A 23,540-nucleotide genomic window follows, 5' to 3' on the forward strand; every position below is an offset into this window, starting at 1 on the left:
CAGAGACTGAAATTTACGCCTGCGCTAATCGTCTCCCACTACGTTTTTATTAAAATAAAGATTTAAAAGGTAAAATAACATACAAGAGTATTCACTATATCGAAATCTTTCTGCTCGATCATGGACTGTACTAAATAAGCAATAGTAAGTTCTATTATTCCATGAATTTTTTACCATGCAAATTTGGAAGTCGGAACATTCTGTCATTATCGAAACTATTTTCTTTTCATGTACTCTGTTCTATCTTAAAAATTACTCAGGGCAAGAAATTAAAAAAAAAAAAACATTAGTAGAAATAAAAAAAAGACGGAATAAAATGATGTTGTTCTCCGATAATTTATTGACAATTTTGCAAAACACCTCCATAAATATTCAACCAAAATTATTCTTTTTGATATATAAAGCATTCGGATAAAACAGATATTTGTAAAAATCAGCGATAAGATCACATTCAAATTGTATCTAAGTTTGTAATACTTAAATGTAATTTTACCAAAAACTTTACGAAATTATTTCTCGTTCTATTATGACAGATTTGTAATGTTGTTAATGAAGAATCGTTATTTCTCCTATTCGATTATCAAGAACTAAATTGGATTTATAATTTCTAAAGAAACCCATTCAACTGGTTATTCAATAAACACGATTTACTCTTATTTGTTAATGTAAGTTTAATTGATTATAATCAATAATAATTAGTTATTTTTCAAAGATAGAGTAGTTGATAGCCTTATATTAGCACATTTGGAAGGAAAAGCGTGCTAGTGAATTCGAGTAAGAATGAGTGCTTACTTTAAAAAGTTCCTACCACAGCTCTAGAGAATCTATGAGTCTCACAAAATATATTGAACGATGAAATGTCACGTCATAAAATTTTTACAAAACATAAGAAATTTGAAACGAATTTAGATATTTATATCTTTACTCACAGTCATTCATAAATTAGCATACTACTTTATATAAAATCATGATAAAAACGAATGCATACATTGTTGACATGATATGAAAAATCTACAAAAGAAAATATCACTTTTTGAATTATACCATTGTTGCCAACTCAATTTCAGTTGACGTTGAGCTTACGCATTCTACCGCACAAATCGAGGGTGCAGAGTCAACTAGAAATTTCTTGTGCCACATCCCTGCCAAATCAATTATTTAATTTCTTGTGCTATATAAGTTTATCTTGAATTGTTTATGGTAGCGTATTTAGTTTTTTGATAAAAGAAAACTTTCAAATTTATCAAGTACAAATTTTTGTAGGCTGTTTTCCTTTCTGATGACTATTACGTATAATGATTAAAATAGTAGAACTATCGAATTGTTTATAGTAATTCTGTAGTTACAAATAATTTAAAATAATTTTTACTAACGAAATAGAAGAAATTCAACTTTAAATGTAATAAATATTGTAAGAATGACTGTGAACAGTTGTGTATGTATTTTAACATCTAATTATAATTTATAATAATTAAATTTAATATGAAAAACTGAGAAGCAGTTTCTATAAACTATAAGAAAAAAATAGGCTTTTCAATACAATAAATATATTCAGAAATAGACAATAAACTTGTGTTCTTGGAACGTAATTCTTACTAAGATAAAAAAAATGTATTAAAGTTGCATTGTAACTAATCAGGGACGGAATAAAATAGACTTTTGAAATCCACGAAATGTGCATTTCAATACAAAAATATACAGTCGTACAATAATTTTGTGTGGAACGTTAAACATCTGTAACCGTTGACGGTTATTAGATTATAAATCGAATTTTTACATTGTTATTTTTTAAAGGAAAAAGAACGGAGCAATCCTTCGTATTGTTGTGAAAATATTTTTCGAAAAAACGTTCGAATATACATGAAAACTTTGATATTAGATTTGGATAAATCTAGAATCTCTTCGAAATATCCTGAAACGTTGTCACATTATGAACTAGCTGATTCTCGCGATTTTGTCTGCATAATGTGCATAATTTCGTTATATAATAATAGATTGATAGGAAATAGTTGGGAATAGTGAGTTTATAGTTTAAATGAGCCAATTCCGAATACGTATTGCAAAATCAGACTCAATAACAACTTCGGAAAATTAGTAAATAAAGAAAAATGTTTATTAATGATTGACAGCAATCAATTAAAAGTAAGAATCCGTGCGGTCAACTCAAGTCACAGTCAAAAACTGGAGATAAACAAACTTTCCCCTCGTTGCTATAAACAATCTAATCGTCAAGCAATCGTCATTACCTAACAAACTGTCGTTAGTCTAATAGTCATCAGATGGCGACAAACAAATATTTTACAGTATTGCTTTGCAATAGTATTAAAAAAAAGTGATAAATTTGTTAGTATTAAGAATAGACAAAAAAAACCAACGAAACGTGCCACCCGTTAGATGGTCCATGCTAGGAGACGTTTTAGCCCTATGAGTTATCATCATTCGATCAGGTCCAGTAACTTGGCACTCCAATAGAAGAGATGGAGGTGTGGAATAGGCATTTTAGAGATTTTGTAAAAAAATTAGCCATAAGTTTGAAGAATTAGATATAAGTTTGCAGGCCTTGTGGAGAAAGCCTGATCAACTTTGCCTCCAAGAAAGCACCTAGGATAAGACGCTCTTCTACAAGAAAAATCGAGGAGAGATCACGTGATAAAATTACTGAAGGGGACACAATTCTGCAAATCAAGAAATAGTTATGACATTGAAAGAGGAAAAAGAATGAGAAATTGAGTAATTGAAGAGGGGAGGAGTAGGATTTTGGAGATGGAAGAGTAGAAAAGTAGTAGTCTTATTTTTGAGATTGAATTAGTTAGTCAAATTTTGAAAGGCGTGAGAAGCAGTCTAGTTTTGAAAAACGTCAGAATCATGAAGAAAATTGTTAGAGGTTGAAGACATTGAGCAGGTCAAGGAGAAGGATGGAACAAGGTAGAGACATGGCAGACTGCAGGGAGTTCCCTGATGCAGAGAGGAGGTTCCAGTTCACCCAGGAACCAATCGAGACCAGATTACTACACTTAGGTATCCTCTGCAGCTTCTGTAAGTCGTATTGAGTCTAAATTTTGTGGGATTTTCAATACCGTGGTCAAATTTAGTTAAAAAGAATGTAAGATAATTGATCTTCCAACCAAGGTTTGCTCTCGTGAATTAGTTAGTTAGTAAGTTCCGTTAAAAGATCATAGTTAATTTCAGAAATATTCATGATTTTGCTTCGGGTTTGAGAGTCAATTGTAGAGTAAAAGCTATTGTATTTGAGTTGTTAGTTTGAGATTTAACTATGTTAGAAATTTTATACAAGATAATTATTGATAAGTACAAATTAACAGTTGGAAGAAATTGTAGAACGTTCCAGAATTGAAGTTACCGTCATTTGATTGTGAAATATTTTATTTGGTTAATGCAGAATTGCTACAGAAAGATTGATTTTGGTTTAATGAATTAATATTTACTGAATAATTATGGTTTAAATACTTCATGTAATAAGGAATCTTCAACTCCATCATTTTATTTGTTGTTTGGATAATTTTTATGGGGTACAACTGATAAATTTCTTTGCCGGCCCTGACCCTCTCTCCACAACCCACATAACTCAGTTCCAGGAGATCTCCTGTCAGGGCATTTTTACCACCAACATCTTATTCATTAAGTTAGTTTTAAGATTTTAGATTAGTTTTAAGGAATTTTGAGCTCTTTGAAATTTCGTTCTGGATTCTGAGTGGAAATTAATTGTAAGTTTTGGTTTAGGTTTAAGATTTTCGAACTTAAGATGTAAGTTTTGCCAGTTTAGTTGTTCTGGCGATTAAAAATAACTTGGTGCCTGTCGTTTATAATTGTTATAAGCGAACTAGGGATGTTAGATGGTAAAATATTGTCCTAGATGGAGGTGAATATTTAGTACACCTATTACAGTGGAAAAATGTCGTCACAATACATTTTATATCATGGGTATATAGTGTATACGGTAAAAGTATTTAAAAAATATACTCATACATATGAAATATATACCTTAATTATAGAACTTTTGGCCGTTTTTTTCTATATTTGTTTTATACTCCAAATGTATTCCAGGTATATTCAGAATATATTTTGTAACGATAAACAGAGAGTGGTTCTCAATCTACGTCCACTGTTGTGCCTCAGCGCAGTGTTTATCGTTAAAAAGAAATTAATATTAATTTTAGGCGCCGAGTCAGAGGTCAATTGGGTTCAACCTTTCGAAAATAAGAAGAATTTTATGATAGAGTGACCTTGAACAATTTATTGAATTGAACCGGCTAGCTTTAAGATTACAATAATTAATCAGCAATAGGTCAATGAGAGCTTGAGTCTCGCGTGGGGTGTGTCACCACCGATAATCACTCGACTCCGCAAATTGAAGAAGAATTATTTTAACTCTAGATAAGAATACTCTTACTCTGTTTTTTGAGGATATTGAGAAATATTATTAACTACAATTACTAAATAATACTACAGAAGTTATCCATATCTATACCAAGGAGATTGTAATATTGACAAAGATACTGGTTCATGCTGTTAAACATTTTTATTGTAGAACTTGTTCATTTTACATTGGTAATAATCAAAAAATATCTAGCTGTCCGTCTTGCAATACAACTGTACAAGAAGATGCATTTTTTTTTTAAATTGATGTTTGTAGTCAGATAAAATATTTATTTGAAAATTGCAAACTTGGAGAAAAATTAAAAACACCCTCGACATAATGATGTCATTACAGATATAACTGATAGCTCGGAGTACATCCGAGTTAATTCGCGATTACATAGAAATAAATATGATTTGACGTTAATAATAAATACAGATGGAATTTCGTTAACTAAAAGTGCAAAAAATCATTGTTGGCCAATAATGTGTTTGTGGGTTTGTGGTATGATAAAGACTGCAAACCACCTATGAATATCTTTTTTTAACCACTAAGTCTAAAATTACAGAAATTTTTCGAATATGGTATTGATTGGGTTGCTCAAATAACGAATAAATCTTTCAATTCTGAAATAGTTGCACCATTAGTTATTGCTGATGCTCCAGCTAGAGCTCAACTACAAAATGTTTTCATTGTAATAAAAAACTTAGAGATGGAGAGAGAAAGAAGCATCGAGCTCGACAACTAATTGTATACCATAAAGAACAGATAAGAGGAGTGAAGGGAGCTTCTATATTATCCAGTATACCTCAACTAGATTTAGGTACATGTTTTTTACCAGAATTTCTGCATTCTGTGTTACTAGGAGTCGTTAAACAATTGTTTAATTTATATTTTTAAAAAAAAAGGTCCTTGGAATATTACAGCGCATATCAGTGATGTAGACGATTTTTTAAAAAACATTCATCTACTTCTAACTTGTAATCGAATGCCAAGACCGTTATCTCATTTGAAATATTTCAAGGCATTTGAATTTTATAATTTGCTTCTGTATTATTCTCTTCCCGCTCTTGTGAATTATTTACCGGAACAATATTTTCAGCATTTAATAACCCAAGTCATTGCAGTTTTCAATTTACTTCAAGATTCTATAGCAATAGATGATTTATATAGAGCAGATAATTTACTACGATCATTCGTCGGAGATATTCCAAATCTTTTTAGTGATAGAGAACTAACTTATAATACTCATCAACTATTACATCTTGTTTTATCAGTTAAACGATGAGGTCCATTATGGGCTAACTCAGCATTCCCTTTTGAAAATTATAATGGTTTCATAGCTAAAAGTATTCATGGTACTAAACAAATGAGCCAACAAATTATAAACAATATACAAATATGTCAAGGCATTGTTATTTTAAAGCATCGCATAGACTTGCAGAATCAGTGTAATGAAGAACATAATGTGAGATATACTTATGAAGTTTTAGGTAAAAGTATTAGCCATTTGAAGTTAAATGATATAGAATGATCGATATTATCAGACATAAATATTGATGTTACAAAACTTCAGATACACACCCGTGCGAAGTTGAATGATGAAATTTATACAACCGATTTATACAAAGAAAAAAAAGCTAATAGCCACAAGGTTCAGCTAAAAGCAAATAATAATTTCCATATTTACGGATTGATTAGATGTTTCTTTGAAATTGAACATCAACTGTACTTGATACTTCAAAAATTTTCTCTAGAACATGATAGAATGTTTATTCACTATAGAACAAATACTTTAGGAAGACATATTATTCCAATGGTAGAAAAGGATGAATTTTTAATTATTAAAATAGTGGATGTCCGATCTACTACACAAATCATTCGTGTAAAGCGATATGTATGTAAAAGACCTAATTTATTACGAAAGAACATGTAATATTACTGTTAATACTTTTTAAAATTTAATAAACAGTCGAAAAATTAAAATTTAAATCATTGTTTATTAATTATTCCATAAATATCTAGCATAATTATTTTTTAATCGAGAAAATTATCTTAATTTGAAAATAATAGTAATTGAATACAGTAATATGTACTTATATGTCTTAATACATAAATTTTATAAATTTAGAGGCATGTATCCATATTTACATATGTTGTAATACCTTATTATATCTAGGAATATAATGCGAAACTTGGAAAAATTTTGCGTTAATATAAATTAATCCAACAATATATGTTTATATGTGGTTACGTAAAATTATATCTGTTTGAATAAAATGATTTTCCCTTATAATGTATGTTGATGTCTGCTTAGATGTGTTCTTATATGCTCATATCTAATTTGATATAGCGATAGATACTGGTACTTACTAAGATCTAAAAGTCAATTAAGTATTAATATCTTATTATATATAACTTAAAATTTTTATATAAAATTATATCTAAGTAAATATAATTATATATAAAAACATATCATAAAATTTAAATTTTATATCCAACTGGATCAAATTATATCCGATTATATATGTTTATATATAAACTTTTTTTCTCGGGTTCATATACTAGATTTACTGAGAAAAGATCTAATTGTATCTAGGAAGATCTAAGCTTTTCTCATGGTATTTTGTGTTGAATACTACCAAATGTGAAATGGTATTCATCAAGTCGTATCTAAATAGAGCTACTTTCAGCATCGCCATCAACGACTGTTGAAAGTTATTAACACGACTTTATATAACTGATGTTCAAATGCCTTGGAGAAATAGAGTAAAAAAGTATCTATGAGTTACGCAGCTATTTAGAGATAATAATTTATAATAAAGTGGATGACCCAAATAAGGCCTTATTAGGACATAGGCTTTATTTGGGTCACCCACCTTATATTACAGAATTCAAGAACGATATGGTATCATGTAGCAAAAATCACAATTATTTTAGTGGCAAATATGGTAGTTTATTACATTTTAACGTAAAACAATACATAAATTTTTCGTTCTTTGTCTTTTTCAGTATCTGACAATATTATAGATGTAGCTTCTTTACTTATTCCATCATATAATTCTCAGTCACCATTTCTTCGTTGAACGAAACATCGATAATGTGACACAGGAATATTTTTAATATACTCTACAACTCCTATTAGTCTATAACTATTTCCATGAAATTTGATATCACTGGGTAAACTTGTGAGTCCAATGAGACGTCTATATTTTTTGTGAAATCCACATTTTTAGCTAAAGTTGGCCACTGAAGTGATTCAATATCAATGAATATGTGTTCTTCACTTGCAAATGTTCTTTCTTCTATTTGACTACATTGACTACAGACATTTATTTTAGGTCGATAAGATTCACTTAATGCCTGTTGTAGCTCAAAAATTCCATTCTGATACAATCGTTCTAAATCTAACGTTATAATTCCAAAAATTTGTCGATTAATAACATTACAAGTATCACATTTGGTTACTTCAGTAAGAAATGGTATATTGTAGAGAAGCTCACCTATAATACTACTGATATTCGCGTTGAAGTTGAACGTTTTGCCTTAGAGGCTCTAATGTAGACAAAATTTTAGTCCTTAATACATAGACATGTAAATCAACGCCATTCTTGGAAAGTTTCTTTAAGAAATTAAACACTTCATGATCAATAGATTCGATATAACTTTGATACGAAGGCATAGTATGACTGATCGATCTACAATTATTTTTTCAATATTTATAATTGAATTTTCAGAATTTTCTAAACATTGATGAAGATAAATTTTTACTCCGCTTAATAATACCTTAACGTGATCACTTAAAATCTCATTAACATTCAAGCTTCTCTCTTTAACCGTTGAAGGAGATTGTTGAAAATCTTCAGGCTGGTTACTCAGTTTTATGTCTGATAAAAAAATTAATACGGTTTGAAACATTATTCCGATTATGAGTAATATATTGGTATAAATAATCTTTAGACATTACAGGTTGTAACAACTGAGATGCTCTATTCCAGACGAAATCGTTCTATGGCAAAAATTTGTTATCATCTAAACGAAAATTTATATCTTTTAGAACATTAAATATTTTGTCCGGAGATTTCGCAGGCTTTCGTGGCATTATAATAAAATTTAAATGAATTCGAATATCTCTGTTTATTCATTAAGGAAAAATTTTTAAGGTTATGTGATTCTCGGAAATTAACATAAATGTGTTGACGTCAAAAATGTATCGTAGAAAATCATCATCGAAAAGGATACAACCAAAGTATAATAAAAGTTAAAGATTTTAATGAATTACGTCCACCAAAAGCAATATTTTGTAATAATAAATACACAATAACAACGCTCTCAATTTACGGTTAGTAGAAAAAAGATAAGTGGCTACGATAAATCGATGTAAACGAATCGAATTACGATTTAAAGAATCGAAATAGTATTTTCGAGACAAGTGTAGCATACTATTTGAGTTATGAAAAAATATATAACGCTTACCGTTAAAGAAATTCATGCACGACTAATAGTATAGTATGAAGAAAACCTATGTTAAAATATAATTTAAAGATAAATGACTGTATTTGATATGAAATTATACTTGACAATGAGAATTAATTTATTAAAAAATTATGAAACTTTCAATCGTATTGTTTACAAGAAATCTGAATTTAATTGCGCCATTCGGTTGAGTGTTTAACTGAACCTTCAACTGAACTTTATACATTTATTATTGCTAATCTAAACGGTGACATTTATTGATACAGCCAACTAAATTCATTTGAATTATTAGCTATCACTTTCAAAATTCTCAAAGATAAATCTCTAAATTTGTTTAATGCACGAACCTCCGTAACAGGCAGGGAATGGAAGCAAATGTAATTCCATATTACAATGGAAACGAATTCATAACTCGTGTATAAACGATTTGAAAATGATGAAAGTTACATACTACTTTCTCGCAATATACAAACCACCATACGGACGCATGTACAAGAAAATTATCAAAAGTATAAAAATCTCAAATATTGTGTAAGAAACTAATGACAATAAATTAAAAAAAGCAAACAGCATAAGCATTTAAAGGCTAGAGATATTCGGATAAAAGATGAAAATTTGAGTAGATTTCATGCAGCCACGGATAAATAGAAAAACTTACAATTTGTCTTAAGATTACCTAAACATTGTTGTGCAATCGAGTAACAAAAAGTAATAATTTAAAAAAACAAAAACATGCTATTAAGATGAAGAATAAGTTGATGATTAACAATACCTTCACTTATATCACAAAAAAACTACAAATGGATGAAATGTATTTGTTGAAAATTAATTAATTCTCAGTTTGAATTTGCCACGTGACAGGAATTTCGGCGGCCATCTTGGGACACTCAATGAGTTCCAGATCCATCTAAATTGATAATTGCTGATTCATTTTCCCAAAGTCCTGATGATGGTAAACCTGCTAACAATAAAAGCAGTGGTAACAAGCCACCAGATGTTTTGGTTGAAGGTAGACGACGTTTACGTTGTGGAGTTTTCTTTTTCTTTATTTGTCCCCCTTTTACTCTCTTCTTTCGTGAGTTAACTTTCTGATAGATTTTCTCTATTCTGAGGATATGCTATATCATGTGCTCGACAAGCAGTAATTAATAGATTGATTCCTTGATCACCTCGAGCCAATCGTTGCTGTAATTCTGTACCCGGCCCACAAAATTGATAGTCTGAAATATGTAATTCAACAGATGAATTATTAATGACTTTATTTAGTATCTCCGCTCCTTTATTAGATGTTTTTTTCTTGACAGTCATTATTCAACTAATTGAAAACTATAAAAGTGTCGATATTTCAATCCTTACGCTTAGTTATTATCGAGATGGAATTTAAACCACAAGATTTGAAATTATCTGTAGAAAATTTTGATAAAGTTATACCAATGAAAAAAAATACAAAGACTAAACGTCATGGTAAATTATTACTAAATTCTATACGCTCAGTTATTTATGGACCGTCTAATTGTGGAGAAACAAATGCATCGTTGGCTTTAATCACTCATCCAAATGGATTAAGATTTGGAAATATTTATCTGTATTCTAAATCATTAAATCAACCTGAATATAAATACTTAGAAAAACTACTCAAGCCGATTGATGACGTTGTTTTTTTTTTATTCAATAATAATGAACAAGTTGTAAAGACAGATGATGACTTAATTCCATTATGATATTTGATGATATAGCTTGTGAGAAGCCAGACAATGTTCGAGCATATTTTTGTATGGGTCGTCACAAAGATGTTAATAGTTTTTATCTTTGTCAAACTTATGCAAGAATCTCAAAACATCTAATACGGGATAATGTAAATTTCCTCATTCTCTTGCGACAAGATGAAATGAATTTACGATACATATATAATGATCATGTTAATGCAGATATGAAATTTTAACAATTTGAAGATTTGTGTACTTCATGTTGGAATAAAAATGATTAGACTTCTCGTCATCGATAGAGATGGTAAAATCAATAATGGAGGGTATAGAAGAGGTTTTGATAGTTTCATATTGTTGAGAAAATCTTAACTTGTGAACTTACCTAACCGTTTAAGGATAGGGATGATTGTGCCGGAACAGAGCAAACGGAAGTCAGGTTTTATAAAAAATAAAGTATCTTTATTTTAAGCACTAACAGGTACACTAAATACACAGACAAATTTGTGTTACTAACTAGGAAGACTGAATGTCGCTCAAAATCACTGAATGTCTATTTTAATTATACTGAATCTGAATTGAATGTCCAAAATATACTCAACTTGGCGTGTTCGGTATTATTGACCTCCCACACGAGCTCAGCACGCTTCTCAAGTTGAGCAAGAATGTGATTGTGCACGTGGCGTTAGCCCATCAATGCAATGCAAAATGAATCTTGATGAAATGTCGTGAATTACAATGAAAAGTCTTGAAATATTACTTGATTCTAGTTTTAGAATGAAGCTTGAATGGCTCTGATAATTTTCAATAGCACTAGTACTGATGATTGACTCAAACTTGTAAGATTTGTTAAGAATGAATAAGTATGGCGTGTACACGTAAACGAGAACAGTAAAAGAATGGCGACAGGAACTTCATTAGTCAAAAGGGACACTAAAAATTAGTCAAATGAGTGACTAGATTAAGAAATATTGATTATTTGGTCGATTGGTTGTCGACCCAGTCCCAAGATGGCCGCCGAAGTTTCTGTCAGCTGGCAAATTCAAAGTGGGAGTTAATTAATTCTCAACATGCCGCCCGCCATCAGCAACTGGTTGATGATTGTCTCCTGGTTGATTCTGCTGCTGGGCTTTAGGAGTTGGGTTGATTGGTAGAATGGCTAGCTTGACGATTGGTCTGACCAACGTCGTTGTTGGTGTCTTCACCGTTGCTACTCGTAGCAGCCCGTCTTGCCCTGGGTGCAATTGAATGATCCTCACGAGTGGCCATTTCGTGGGAGGGGGGGAATCTTTCATCTGTTAGCAAGGCTAATGCACCAACTTGAATTGTTCTGTTCCTGAAAAACCACTTAGAAATAGCTTGTAATTTTTGTAAGTAAGATTGTGACCACCTGTACCAGAACTGCTGTGATTGTCGTTGAATCATCCGCCATCGATTTTGAATTGAATGTGCAGGTTCTGAGGTTGATGGTTCAGGAACAGTGTTGAGTGCTGACCCAATAAGAAAGTGTCCAGGAGTGAGTGCTTGAATGTCTTCTGGGTCATCACTGATTGGCTCTAGAGGTCTTGAGTTGAGAATGGCTTCTATTTGTGTCAGTAGTGTGGTGATCTCTTCAAACGTAAAGAGTGATTCTTTTACTGTTCTCGTCAAATGAAATTTAAGTGATTTCACTACTGACTCCCACTTGCCACCCATGTGTGGTGCTGCAGGTGGGTTGAATGACCATTGAGTGCCGTTGGTGATGATGAATCTAGAGATGACCTCATGTTCTCTGGTGAATTGTGTGAATAATTTCTTGAGTTCTATATCAGTTCCTATGAAATTTCTGCCACAGTGAGAATAGATTGTCTGGCATAATCCTCGTCTAGAGGTGAATCTCCTGTAGGCAGCAATGAATGCTTCAGTTGAATAGTCACTAACTGCTCCCAAATGAACTGCAGAAGTTGACATGCAGACAAATACACAAACCCAAGCTTTTCTAGTCTTGGCTCCTCTGCCTGATGATGTTTTGATTGTGAATGGCCCAGCATAGTCAATGCCAGTATGAGAGAATGGCCATGAAGGAGTGATACGTGATCGTGGCAATTGGCCCATGAGCTGTTGTGCTCTTATGCCTCTTTGTCGAGCACATTTGATGCACCGAAGAATGAATGTTTTTACTGGAGCTCTTCCACCCATGATCCAGGAACGTTGTCTGATTGTTGTGAGTGTAAGTTGAGTGCCACCATGTAGTGTGGTTAAATGATAATGTCTAATAACAAGAGTGGTGAATGGCAAATGTCGAGGTAGAATTGATTGATGTTTTGAATCATGACTCAACTGAGCATGCTGAAGTCGTCCTCCTACTCGTAGAATTCCTTCTGAGTCAACGTATGCTGTGAGTCTGTTGAATGAATGGTTTGGTGGAAGATGTTGATTGTTGGATAAAGTCCTGATTTTTTGGTGAAAATGTGCTGCTTGAGTAGACTTTATCCAGAAATTTCTCGCCTTTTCGATGTCAGCTATTGTGATTGATGCTAAAGGACTGGTAACTGGTGAATGTCGAAGTCTTGGAGTAAATTCGATGATTAAGGCGGTGATTCTAAGTAACTTGTTGAGTGTAGAATATCTGTTACCCAGTCCCATTGAATGATTTTGTCTTGAATGGCTGCTATGAGTAAAATTCCAGGACGAGCTTCTAAGTTACAAGCCTCGTCAGCTGGTGGTGAATTTACTGGCCAGTTTTCTTGATTTTCAGCTAACCAGGTGGGTCCCCTCCACCATAGCGAGTAATCTTTCAATTGATTGGCTGTAATGCCTCTTGAAGCACAGTCCGCTGGATTTTCCTTGCCAGAAATGTGGTGCCAGTGCGCGTCCGCAACTAGTTCTTGAATTTTCACTGCTCTGTTCCTGACAAAGTCCTTCCAGCGTCCTGCATTTGAATTGATCCATGGATGAGTGATTGAAGAGTCCGTCCATAAGTAAATTGAATGTATGTTCACTCTGTGGAGTGTAGCTCGAACATACTTTGTGAGTTTTGCTAGAATTAACGCAGCAGTTAACTCTAGCCTGGGGATCGTGATTTGTTTGATTGGTGCTACTTTAGTTTTCGCACAGATGAGTGTGATTTTGGGCCCTGTGGACGGTGAATTGATTTTTAAGTAGATTGCCGCAGCCATCGCAAGCTGTAAAGCATCAGAGAATCCATGAATTTCTACAGTTGAATGTCTGGTTGAGTGAATCCATCGTGGAAGTGAGATCTCATGAAGTTGAGTGAATTCTTCTCTGATGATCAGCCAGCGATTGATGATTGATTGTGAGACTGGTTGGTCCCAGCTGAGTTTGTGTAACCATAGTTCTTGAAGGAGCATCTTAGCTCTGATTGTGATTGGTGACACAAACCCTAAAGGATCATAAATTTGAGCTACTTCTGAAAGAATGAGGCGTTTTGAATATGTTGACTCATGTGGTGACTGATTTTGATGTGAATATGAATGTGTCTGAGCTAGATAAGGAGCAGATCTAGTGCGAATACGTATTGATGTTGACGAACCCAAAGAAGTACGTCAAAGATGTCTAATTGAATTTTTGCTCCAGTATGAGTGATGTCATTCAATGAGATTCCAGTTGACGTCGGGCTGGATCCATTAAAGACGACTTTAAGCTTGGTGGTTGTGCTACTTGGTCTTAAAACCCCATGATGAGGAAGAAAGTATGGATGAATGTCTTGAGATTCTTGATTGATTGTTGGAGCAGGTCTCATGTGACTAAGTTCTTCTTATTCTTTCATGAATTGTCTGTAAAGATTGCTGTACTCAGTCTCGTTGGTTAGTCTCCTCAACTGACGTTTCAAACATCGATACGCAGTTGTATAGGAGTCTCTAAGAGCTGCAGGTGAAGAAATGAGTGGAATTCTGACAATGTATTGTCCTGATGAATGTCTAGAGTGAGTTGATCTTCACATTGTTGGTCCAAGGATGATAATTGATGTTGATTTGACATGGGAACCTCTTCTTGGACTCAGAATTTTGTCAGCAACTCTTGAATGTTTTCATGGTTCGTGATTGTAGTAGCATAGTGAATATGATAATGATTGACTGATGAATTTTGTGCTACTGGACCAAGAATTAGCCAACCAAAGATAGAAAGTTGGGCTATAGGAGCTGTTGGAGAATTACATATGATATTTTGTTCTATGATTTGTCCATAAAAGTCAGCTCCAAGTAGAATGTCTATTGATTGTGGAATGTTGAATGTTGGATCACCTAGTGTTAATCCATTGAGATGAGGCCAATGATTGTTGGGATAATTACATGGTACTTTCGGAATTGAAGCTGTCAACTGTTTCATTATGTGAGCTCGAATGTATACTGAATGACTGGATAATAATGATTGTAGCTCGCAGAATGTTACACCTTTTGTTTGAGTGAGCTTAGAGCTGCCTACTCCTCTTATGTTGATTGTCTGATGATGTTTTCTCAGTTGCAGCAGATTGGCTAGTTGAGTTGTGATTAGTGTTAGCTCTGATCCACGATCTATGAGCACTCGTGCAATGTAACTCCCTGAATGTGAATTGGCTCTGACTTTTGCTGTTGCTAACTGCGTTGAATGATCATCATGTAGATGACTTGGAATTGTTTGACTTGAGCAGATTGCTCTCGTCGATGATTGTCTACTAAGTTGAGTTGATTTAACGTCACTTGATTGATGATTTTGCGTGCTATTTGCACTACTAGTTGAATGTTGATTGATTGTCTTGTGGTCATTCTGACCTTTTGATTGTCCTAGATGATTTTGCTGCTTCTGAACTCGTCCTTTGGACCATTCCAACTGAACCCTCAACCCTCCTGAGGCCGAAACCTCATGTGCTAAGGTCATCCAGTCAGTTTGACCCTCCAGAGCAAGTCCATCAGCAAGATTGAATGTCTGTGAATTGTTTGAATGTTCTTCGAAGACTGCTTCGCCTCCTTATTGCTGTGAAGTTGAAGGTTGAGTGTCTGATGGTGATTGTTGTGGCGATTGTGTCCTGGAAGACGCTTGATTGTTGTTGCCTGATGATTGTCTAAACAGAAGTGAATAGAACATGGTGTGATGTTTGGAGTTGCATTCCTTACATACGTTCTTATTGGTGCAGGATGGTGTGTTATGTCTTCCAAGACAGTTTCTGCACAGTTTTATACTGTCTACAGTCCTCAACCGTTGTTCGAGAGGCAAAGCCCTGTATTCTGGGCAGACTACGATGAAATGACCACCATTGCAGCAGTCACAAATGAATCTACGCTCACTGGTGGTTGAGTGCGATGAGCGTTGTTGATTGTCTGATTTGATGCGTGGCTCCAGTTTCTCCAAAGTACGAATCCGAGCTAATAGGAAGTCATGAAACTCTGAGTATGTAGGCATTCACTCAAGATCATTATTCTGGGTTTCCCAGGGCTCACGAGTATGTTGATCGAGATGTTTGAGAATGTGGAAGATGAGGCAGCTGACAGCTTAAGAAGTCGGGCTAAAGCTTGTGCGACGTCAGATGCACCACTGGTTGATGTTGATTGTGCTGGAGGTTCCTTGGAAGCTACTTTAGCAGATATCATGAAGAAGTCTGAGACTGATTTGTTGAATGTCTCAAAGACATCATCCACAATGTACGGATGATGAAATTGAGATGGTGGCCAAACCTCCTCGAGCACTTGATGTTCTGAATTAAAAGACTCGTGCAAAGCTGTGAGTTGTTTTTCCAGCGAGAGTCTTTCTTCTTTGGTGATTGTCTGTTGTTGGTCTCTGATTTGTTGAGTGAATGACTGGGCTAAGCGTAGCCGAGCCATTTGAGACTTGATCTTGAAGGTCAATTGAATGGGTAGACCTGGATTGGGTGGTGTGCCAACTGGAATGATGCTTTCGGTAGCTGATCTTCTACCTAGCTTAGCTGATGGATCATCTAATTAATCGGTTGAACTACCAAACTCCTCTGCGCCATCGTTATATAAAAAATAAAGTATCTTTATTTTAAGCACTAACAGGTACACTAAATACACAGACAAATTTGTGTTACTAACTAGGAAGACTGAATGTCGCTCAAAATCACTGAATGTCTATTTTAATTATACTGAATCTGAATTGAATGTCCAAAATATACTCAACTTGGCGTGTTCGGTATTATTGACCTCCCACACGAGCTCAGCACGCTTCTCAAGTTGAGCAAGAATGTGATTGTGCACGTGGCGTTAGCCCATCAATGCAATGCAAAATGAATCTTGATGAAATGTCGTGAATTACAATGAAAAGTCTTGAAATATTACTTGATTCTAGTTTTAGAATGAAGCTTGAATGGCTCTGATAATTTTCAATAGCACTAGTACTGATGATTGACTCAAACTTGTAAGATTTGTTAAGAATGAATAAGTATGGCGTGTACACGTAAACGAGAACAGTAAAAGAATGGCGACAGGAACTTCATTAGTCAAAAGGGACACTAAAAATTAGTCAAATGAGTGACTAGATTAAGAAATATTGATTATTTGGTCGATTGGTTGTCGACCCAGTCCCAAGATGGCCGCCGAAGTTTCTGTCAGCTGGCAAATTCAAAGTGGGAGTTAATTAATTCTCAACACATATGTATAAATTAAATGCTTTATTCTGAGTATATACATTTATAAATAATTGTTTGTTAAGTAAACATCATCAATATGAGTGAATTGAGTGGACAACTTGAGGAGGCAGTCAATGTCTTGGGAAAATTGATGAAAGTCAGCGATGTTATACGTCGAAAACATGAAATGATTAAGCATGGGAAAAATGATAGTGAGTATTCATTAAATGAATTTTCTAAGCCCGTAGTGACACCATTACATCAACTTATAAATAAAAAAAACGTCTTTCCTAAAATATCAGTATTGAACGACGGTAATGGGAATATATATCGAAGAATGGAAGACAATATGCCGCCTCGGGAAAGAGGAAATTCAATCATCCGAAGCTGGATATTTTCTCTATTTATAACGATAACATGAAAAAAAATAAACGTGAAGAAATCAATCAGAGCAAAGAAGTTAGAGCAATATTAAGAGCTATGAAAAGACCAATCCCTATAAATAATTCGAAGCACGAAATGATGGAAAATACAAAAGTACAAGATAAAGAAGAAGAAAGAGCAGCAAAAGGAAAAGACAGAGAAGCTGTAGGCGAGAAAGAAGTAGCGGTGGGAGGAGAAAAGGAGGGATTAGTAGAAAGAATGGAAGTTGTAGAAGAAGAAGAAGATCAACGACAAAAGCCTACAGCGAGTATGATATCAAGTACCCCCCTCAAAATCATCGAAACAATAAATAAATACATAAAAATGCTTAGAGATAATAATTAAAATATGGATACAAAGTGTGGCGTAAGAGAACTTCGAGAAAATACGCTTTACATAGAAGATTCAGAAATTGCTTTTCAGGGTGAAAACTCATACATCTTTTACAGCCAATTCAATCAATACAATAAATTCAAAGTTAACAGCACTTCAAACCAAGTTGGATGAATTAGAGATGATACTTGAAAAAGGTATATAATCTGAAGTATAGTCAGAAACTAATCATTCGTGTGGTAACTTTTGTGGTGTTCACATCGTTTTCTGAAAAAATAAGCATGCATCGTCTTGGAGAGCGTTGGGAATCTACTCCCGGTCTAGTGAGAGGGCCTCCTGGAAGGTTTCCAATTAACTAGTGGCGATATTGATGGAAAACGATTGTGCAATATAACTGATTTAAATGATGCAGCATCATTGAAAAGTGTTAATAATATTGTGCATCAAGAATTTAAAAACTTACATGAAATACTGTTGGCAGATTTGAATGAAACAATAGATTTATCACATGATGAAACATGATTATTAAGAGAATCTATATCTACTTTGAAAGAACAGATAAACGACATAGAAGATTCAGTATCCGGTGAAATATCATTATTATCATTAAATGAAACTGTATCTATTTTAGAGAAGATGTTGGATCATTTTGAACAAAAATTAATCGCAGAGAGAATTTATGCTAATTCTATATTTTTAAAAATTTGATGCCATCACTGATTTAATGGAATCACATTTGGAATGCTTTGAATTAGGTGCTCGGAAATGCTCAGGGCAAAGGGGCAGACCTTTGTGTCTTTTAAATAAACTTTGAGGGTATTCCAAATCAACTTCAAGTATATAACCAGTAAGATCATCATCGCTTATAGTCATAATATGGATTTCTGTCGTAAACCATTTAAAAGAACCATATGGTAAAGAAGAGCTCATGGCTGCTCCATACAAATTATTTACATCATAATAAGGATCTAAATTATAAGTTCTCATACAATTGATTCTAAAATATTCAAATATATCAGTTAGAAGGCAAACATCTATGGTCAAATATAAATCATAACAATCACCTAATGTTTTAGTATTGAAGGGAGACCATACTTTGAGTGTATGTTCATAATCCTCCTCATCGGTTACATTTAAATCATTTAGAGAATAAAAAAGAAATTTTCTATCAGGTCATTGATTTTCTTCAAGTTTTCCTCAATTATTGCGATATTCATATGGAAACACACCTTTGCATATTGCTAATTTTAATGATTCTTCATCAGGGAACTTCTTACGCATCATTATGTTATCATCATCAGATAAAAATTCAGATAATTTATCGATACTAGAGCTCATAAAACAAAATGAATTTATCAAACGAAGCTGTATGTTTGAATTTTTTTTTTTCTTAATCATTATCCTCATTTGATCTTTTTGAATTTCTATTCTTATCGATTTTAACTACTTTGGAGGATGATATATATTCTCCTTTATTATAGGAATAATAGTTATAGTACCCGGAAAATCTGATAATGATATTGATTAAATAAGAAAATGTGAATCGTATCCCGATAAATTATGGAAAACAATTGAAAGTATGGGTTCTATTTGATAATTTAAATTACACTCATAATGAGCCGGACCACGAAATTCTTCTGTTAATTGACAGTAATCGCGAACTCCCGGTTGATTGGGTTCAATGCGTTTTTTACATATATGACAATTTTTTTCTGTATGAATATAAGACTGCTGCTCATCACTCAATGGATCCATTGACTTGGAATTGTCAATTATTTCTTTATATTTTTTAGAAAATTCATGCAACATAAACCATTTTATACAATCTTCCCCACGTTTAAGAGCAAATCTCGATTGTGAATCATCATAAGAGCAATGTATATAGAAAGCTATACTACATGGTATATGATTAGATCTTTCTCCAATAGGTGGTTCAATAATGCACTCTAAATCAGTACAAATTACAAAAAGTACTTTTTTGAGACACAGCACACCCACACTTAGATCAACACTCCATTAATTATTCAGTAAGATTTCCCCATCTATGTTCGACACCTTACCTCAGGAATCTTTCTTCAACCCCTCATTTGAATCCTCCCTCGATCCCCTGCGTCAATAAAACCTAGGACCCCCCCCCCACTTTTCACGTCTACAGCTATGAGAGTTCTACCACAGCACTCTAAAAAAAAAAAAGTCCGGTAGAACTCTCATAGTCTATCTTCTATATGGCGAACAAGCACCGCAACTCATAAGTCACATGCCTCAACCGAAGATGACTTCGTCCGACCATACGCCGTCTGTGGTGTGGAACGCGCTGATTCACCTACTCATTAGTCTTGTGGAGGCAGGAGCTCCAGAATAGCAACAGCGATGAACATGCATTTCCGTGCGCTTCTCGCTCAGTCAATGCAGTGTGGGATTGACATAGTTTTCCATCAGACTTATGTGGTGCCACGTTCGGATAGTTCACTGAACGACAAAAACTCACACTCTTCGAATGAAAAGGAACACAGTGTATCAAGCCGCCAACTCTTCAGTCAGCTAACACACCTCTTAGACAACTCATCTGTCAGCTAACGAACCTCTCAGACGACTCATCTCTTACAGATTAGAAGGAGCTGGGAAAACTAAGAGAAAATTCAGATAACTCATCAGCAGCAACTCATATTCAACTTTGCCCAAGATGATCAAAGGTCTTGAATAATTCACTTCAACTCATTTTTTCTGTCCTAGCCTGTGATAGTTTAGGAAAATGCAAATAACTCAACTCAGAAAACTCACCCTCGAGTTGATTGTGGGAAATACCGATATGGATTCTCAGTTTATAAAGATCTCAGTACCTCAGTAGATAACTCAAATTACATTGAAGACAACTCATCACATCTACACAGCCAACTCAACAGTACCAACAGACATACTCCACCTCCAATGAACAGACCTCAGATGATCGACAGACCACCACGATCATCAGCAAAGACGTTGCTGATGAGGGGAAAATGTTCCGACTTGGTCTCTACCGACGGCCTAACATTTTTCTCTCCACCAAATAATAAGATGAATAAGAAGACTACTCTAATTAATTCCTAGGCATAGATATACTTCTCAAAGGATCGAGAACGCAGAGTTATCGGGAAAAACGGTCTGTAGTCTTCAGTATTCGTTGGTGACTGTCAGTATTCGTACGTAGCTCGTACTCGAATGACTTTTGAGCATCATCGGACGATGCCAACCCACAGACAACTCGTTGCATCAGTCAACTCGGTATGTGTGTACTAGCAGAGAGCTCAAGCAGTCGAACTCTCCTGTGAAAACCCAGACAACTCCTCAGAATCTTCCTCAGAAATAGAATAACTCACCAGTTAATCATCAATAGTGATGATTATTAATCTATAAGGCAGTCTACCTCTCAGAAGACATCATCAGTATGCTCATGTTGGTCCGCATCAGCACCTTCTTACAAAAGGCGCGCATGATGTCGGCTTCGACGCCTCACGGCCTCATGGACAGACACACACACAAGATCCACACACGAACAACTCGCTTGTGTCTGTGTGGCTGACGCCAACACAATGGAACTTAGACTACTAAAAAAGTCCCAACTGTTCTAGCATCCAAATATCCTAACAAATACAGTCCACAAATTCCCGACTTCTCACTTAGCCGACTCAAAGTCAGAACAATGTGCAAGTCATCAATAACAATCATTATTGATTTCAAGGCTAATCTTATGTTTTCCATTGCTGTAATGATATATTAATTGTATCTCAACTATCTGGTTGGAAACAGGCAAATATTGTCAATCTAAGAGAAAAATTACATTATCTTAACCCGTTATTATGTAGGATATGACGTGAATACTACAAATGTATTTGCTGTATTTGATGCAATATGCACGACTTGAATGCATTACAAAAACACTGATATTAATGAAAATCTTATATTCACTTTGCATAGATGTATCTAACTTTTTCATGATTTTTACTCCACTACAAATTACTACAAATCTACGATCTTTATGTAGTAGTCATCTATAACAATATTTATTGATTTCAATTCCAAATTCACATTTTTCGACGTACCGACAATGAATGTTTTGTGGCACACCAGAACTCTTTAAGTTAGTTCGACAGTGTACCGTTATCGACTGAGTTTTATTATGTCCTACGGTATCAATTTATCTGTTAGCAAGAAGAAAAAAAACGTCGACTGCACAGTGTAAATTATAAAACACGTGCTCAATGCCGATTTAGAAATGATACTTAACCTACTTTATTTGCTCTTGTGAATCCGTTTTTTTATAGCTCCAACTTGTTCACAAATGAGTACAAGTTCACAATTGTCATGTTACAGTCATTTGTAGCCAGCTCCATTAATTTTTATGCCAATCTCATGTTTTTTAAGGCATCACTTATAAATAAATTGTTTCTGTTTTGGTATCTAATTAGATCCATGAAATCCTGACGAATTTATTCTCGATACATTTGCGCAATTTACTCAGTCGCGTTTTATCATCAGAACAGTCAACTTCTATTCTCTTGTATGAAAGCCATGGATACATGACCGCACGACGTTGTATTTCATGATAATAGATTTCCAATTGATTTAAGTTATCATACAAACTGTGGAACCTTGGCTAAGTACACGTGTAGTGCAAGTCAAGGAGACTGTAAAAATTCTTGTGAGGCAAACTTGCGGCTACAGCACACGACAGGACGATGGATCCCTGTAGGATCCCATAATCATTCCGACGGCGATTGAATAAACAATGTTAAACCCATAAGTATGTTAAATGAATTAATTTTTCAATTTTTTTTTATAGTTATATTATCCTTACGTCATAAAACTAATTATTATATTACTTAATCATAAAATTATTAGTGACTTATTTTGTGTAACAATTTTTCAAAATCACGATTGGTTTTCGAAATAAGTGTAAAAATACAAATTTTTGAATGAATATTTTTTGTTTTGTCATAGATTTGTGTCGAACTCCGAAGTTAGAGTTAGAAGAAAAAGTGAAGATTTTGTGTATGCAAAGAGACGAAGCAACTGCAGTTTTTCTCCCTTGTGAACATATGTGTGTAGAGATATACTGTTTTTTCTATTTCGTTCCATAAAAAAGTTATGGTTACGAAGAATTAGTGTTTAGAATGAGAGCAGATAGGAATGGATGAAATGCGTGTGATCCTGTTTATTCTGTTTTGAATAAGTGCGTATTAGCTTTAGTTAACATTATAGAGTGTGAGAGTGGGAGATGAAAGGGAAAGAGGGCAGTGTGTGATGAGCTCTGCAAAGAAAGAGATGCATGTAAGAGTGCAAGTTTTCGACATCCTTTTTTTTTAAATAAATTATTCCTGTATCACGCATCCCAGGGTTTTTTCATTTTTACAAATGTGGGGGCTCGTCCGGGATGAGAGCCACATTAGCGATTCAGGATCAATATGAAATTAATAAGTATGCCCGAACGGTTAGAGTTTTGTGACGTAGATTTTTGAGAGTGCTGTAAGCAAAGGACTTGAGGACGGTTGAACATAGTAAGTGCTATGTTGTTGAGCGTTTAGATAGACGTGCTAAACGTATTAAAACTGTTTAACGGTAGACGGCCTAGTAACAGTTTTATCTAGTGACGTACAAGGTGTTCAATCAGTACTCCCTGCTCTTTGGT

At 34.2% G+C, this 23,540-nt stretch overlaps 1 protein-coding gene across 1 annotated transcript; it reads right to left on the bottom strand.

Annotated features, from left to right (window-relative positions):
* Nucleotides 1–11,688: 11,688 nt before the first annotated feature.
* On the bottom strand, nt 11,689–14,299 carry LOC118072276 (uncharacterized). Its single transcript, XM_035091989.1, has 3 exons — nt 14,090–14,299; nt 13,148–14,009; nt 11,689–13,088 (listed from the first exon to the last, which is right to left on the bottom strand). The coding sequence occupies exons 1-3, from the start codon at nt 14,297–14,299 to the stop codon at nt 11,689–11,691; spliced, it is 2,472 nt and encodes an 823-aa protein (XP_034947880.1).
* Nucleotides 14,300–23,540: the final 9,241 nt, after the last annotated feature.

This window comes from Chelonus insularis, unplaced genomic scaffold (genome assembly GCF_013357705.1).
Source record: "Chelonus insularis isolate UGA/USDA-ARS -01 unplaced genomic scaffold, ASM1335770v1 contig_90_pilon, whole genome shotgun sequence".
NCBI lineage: Eukaryota > Metazoa > Arthropoda > Insecta > Hymenoptera > Braconidae > Chelonus > Chelonus insularis.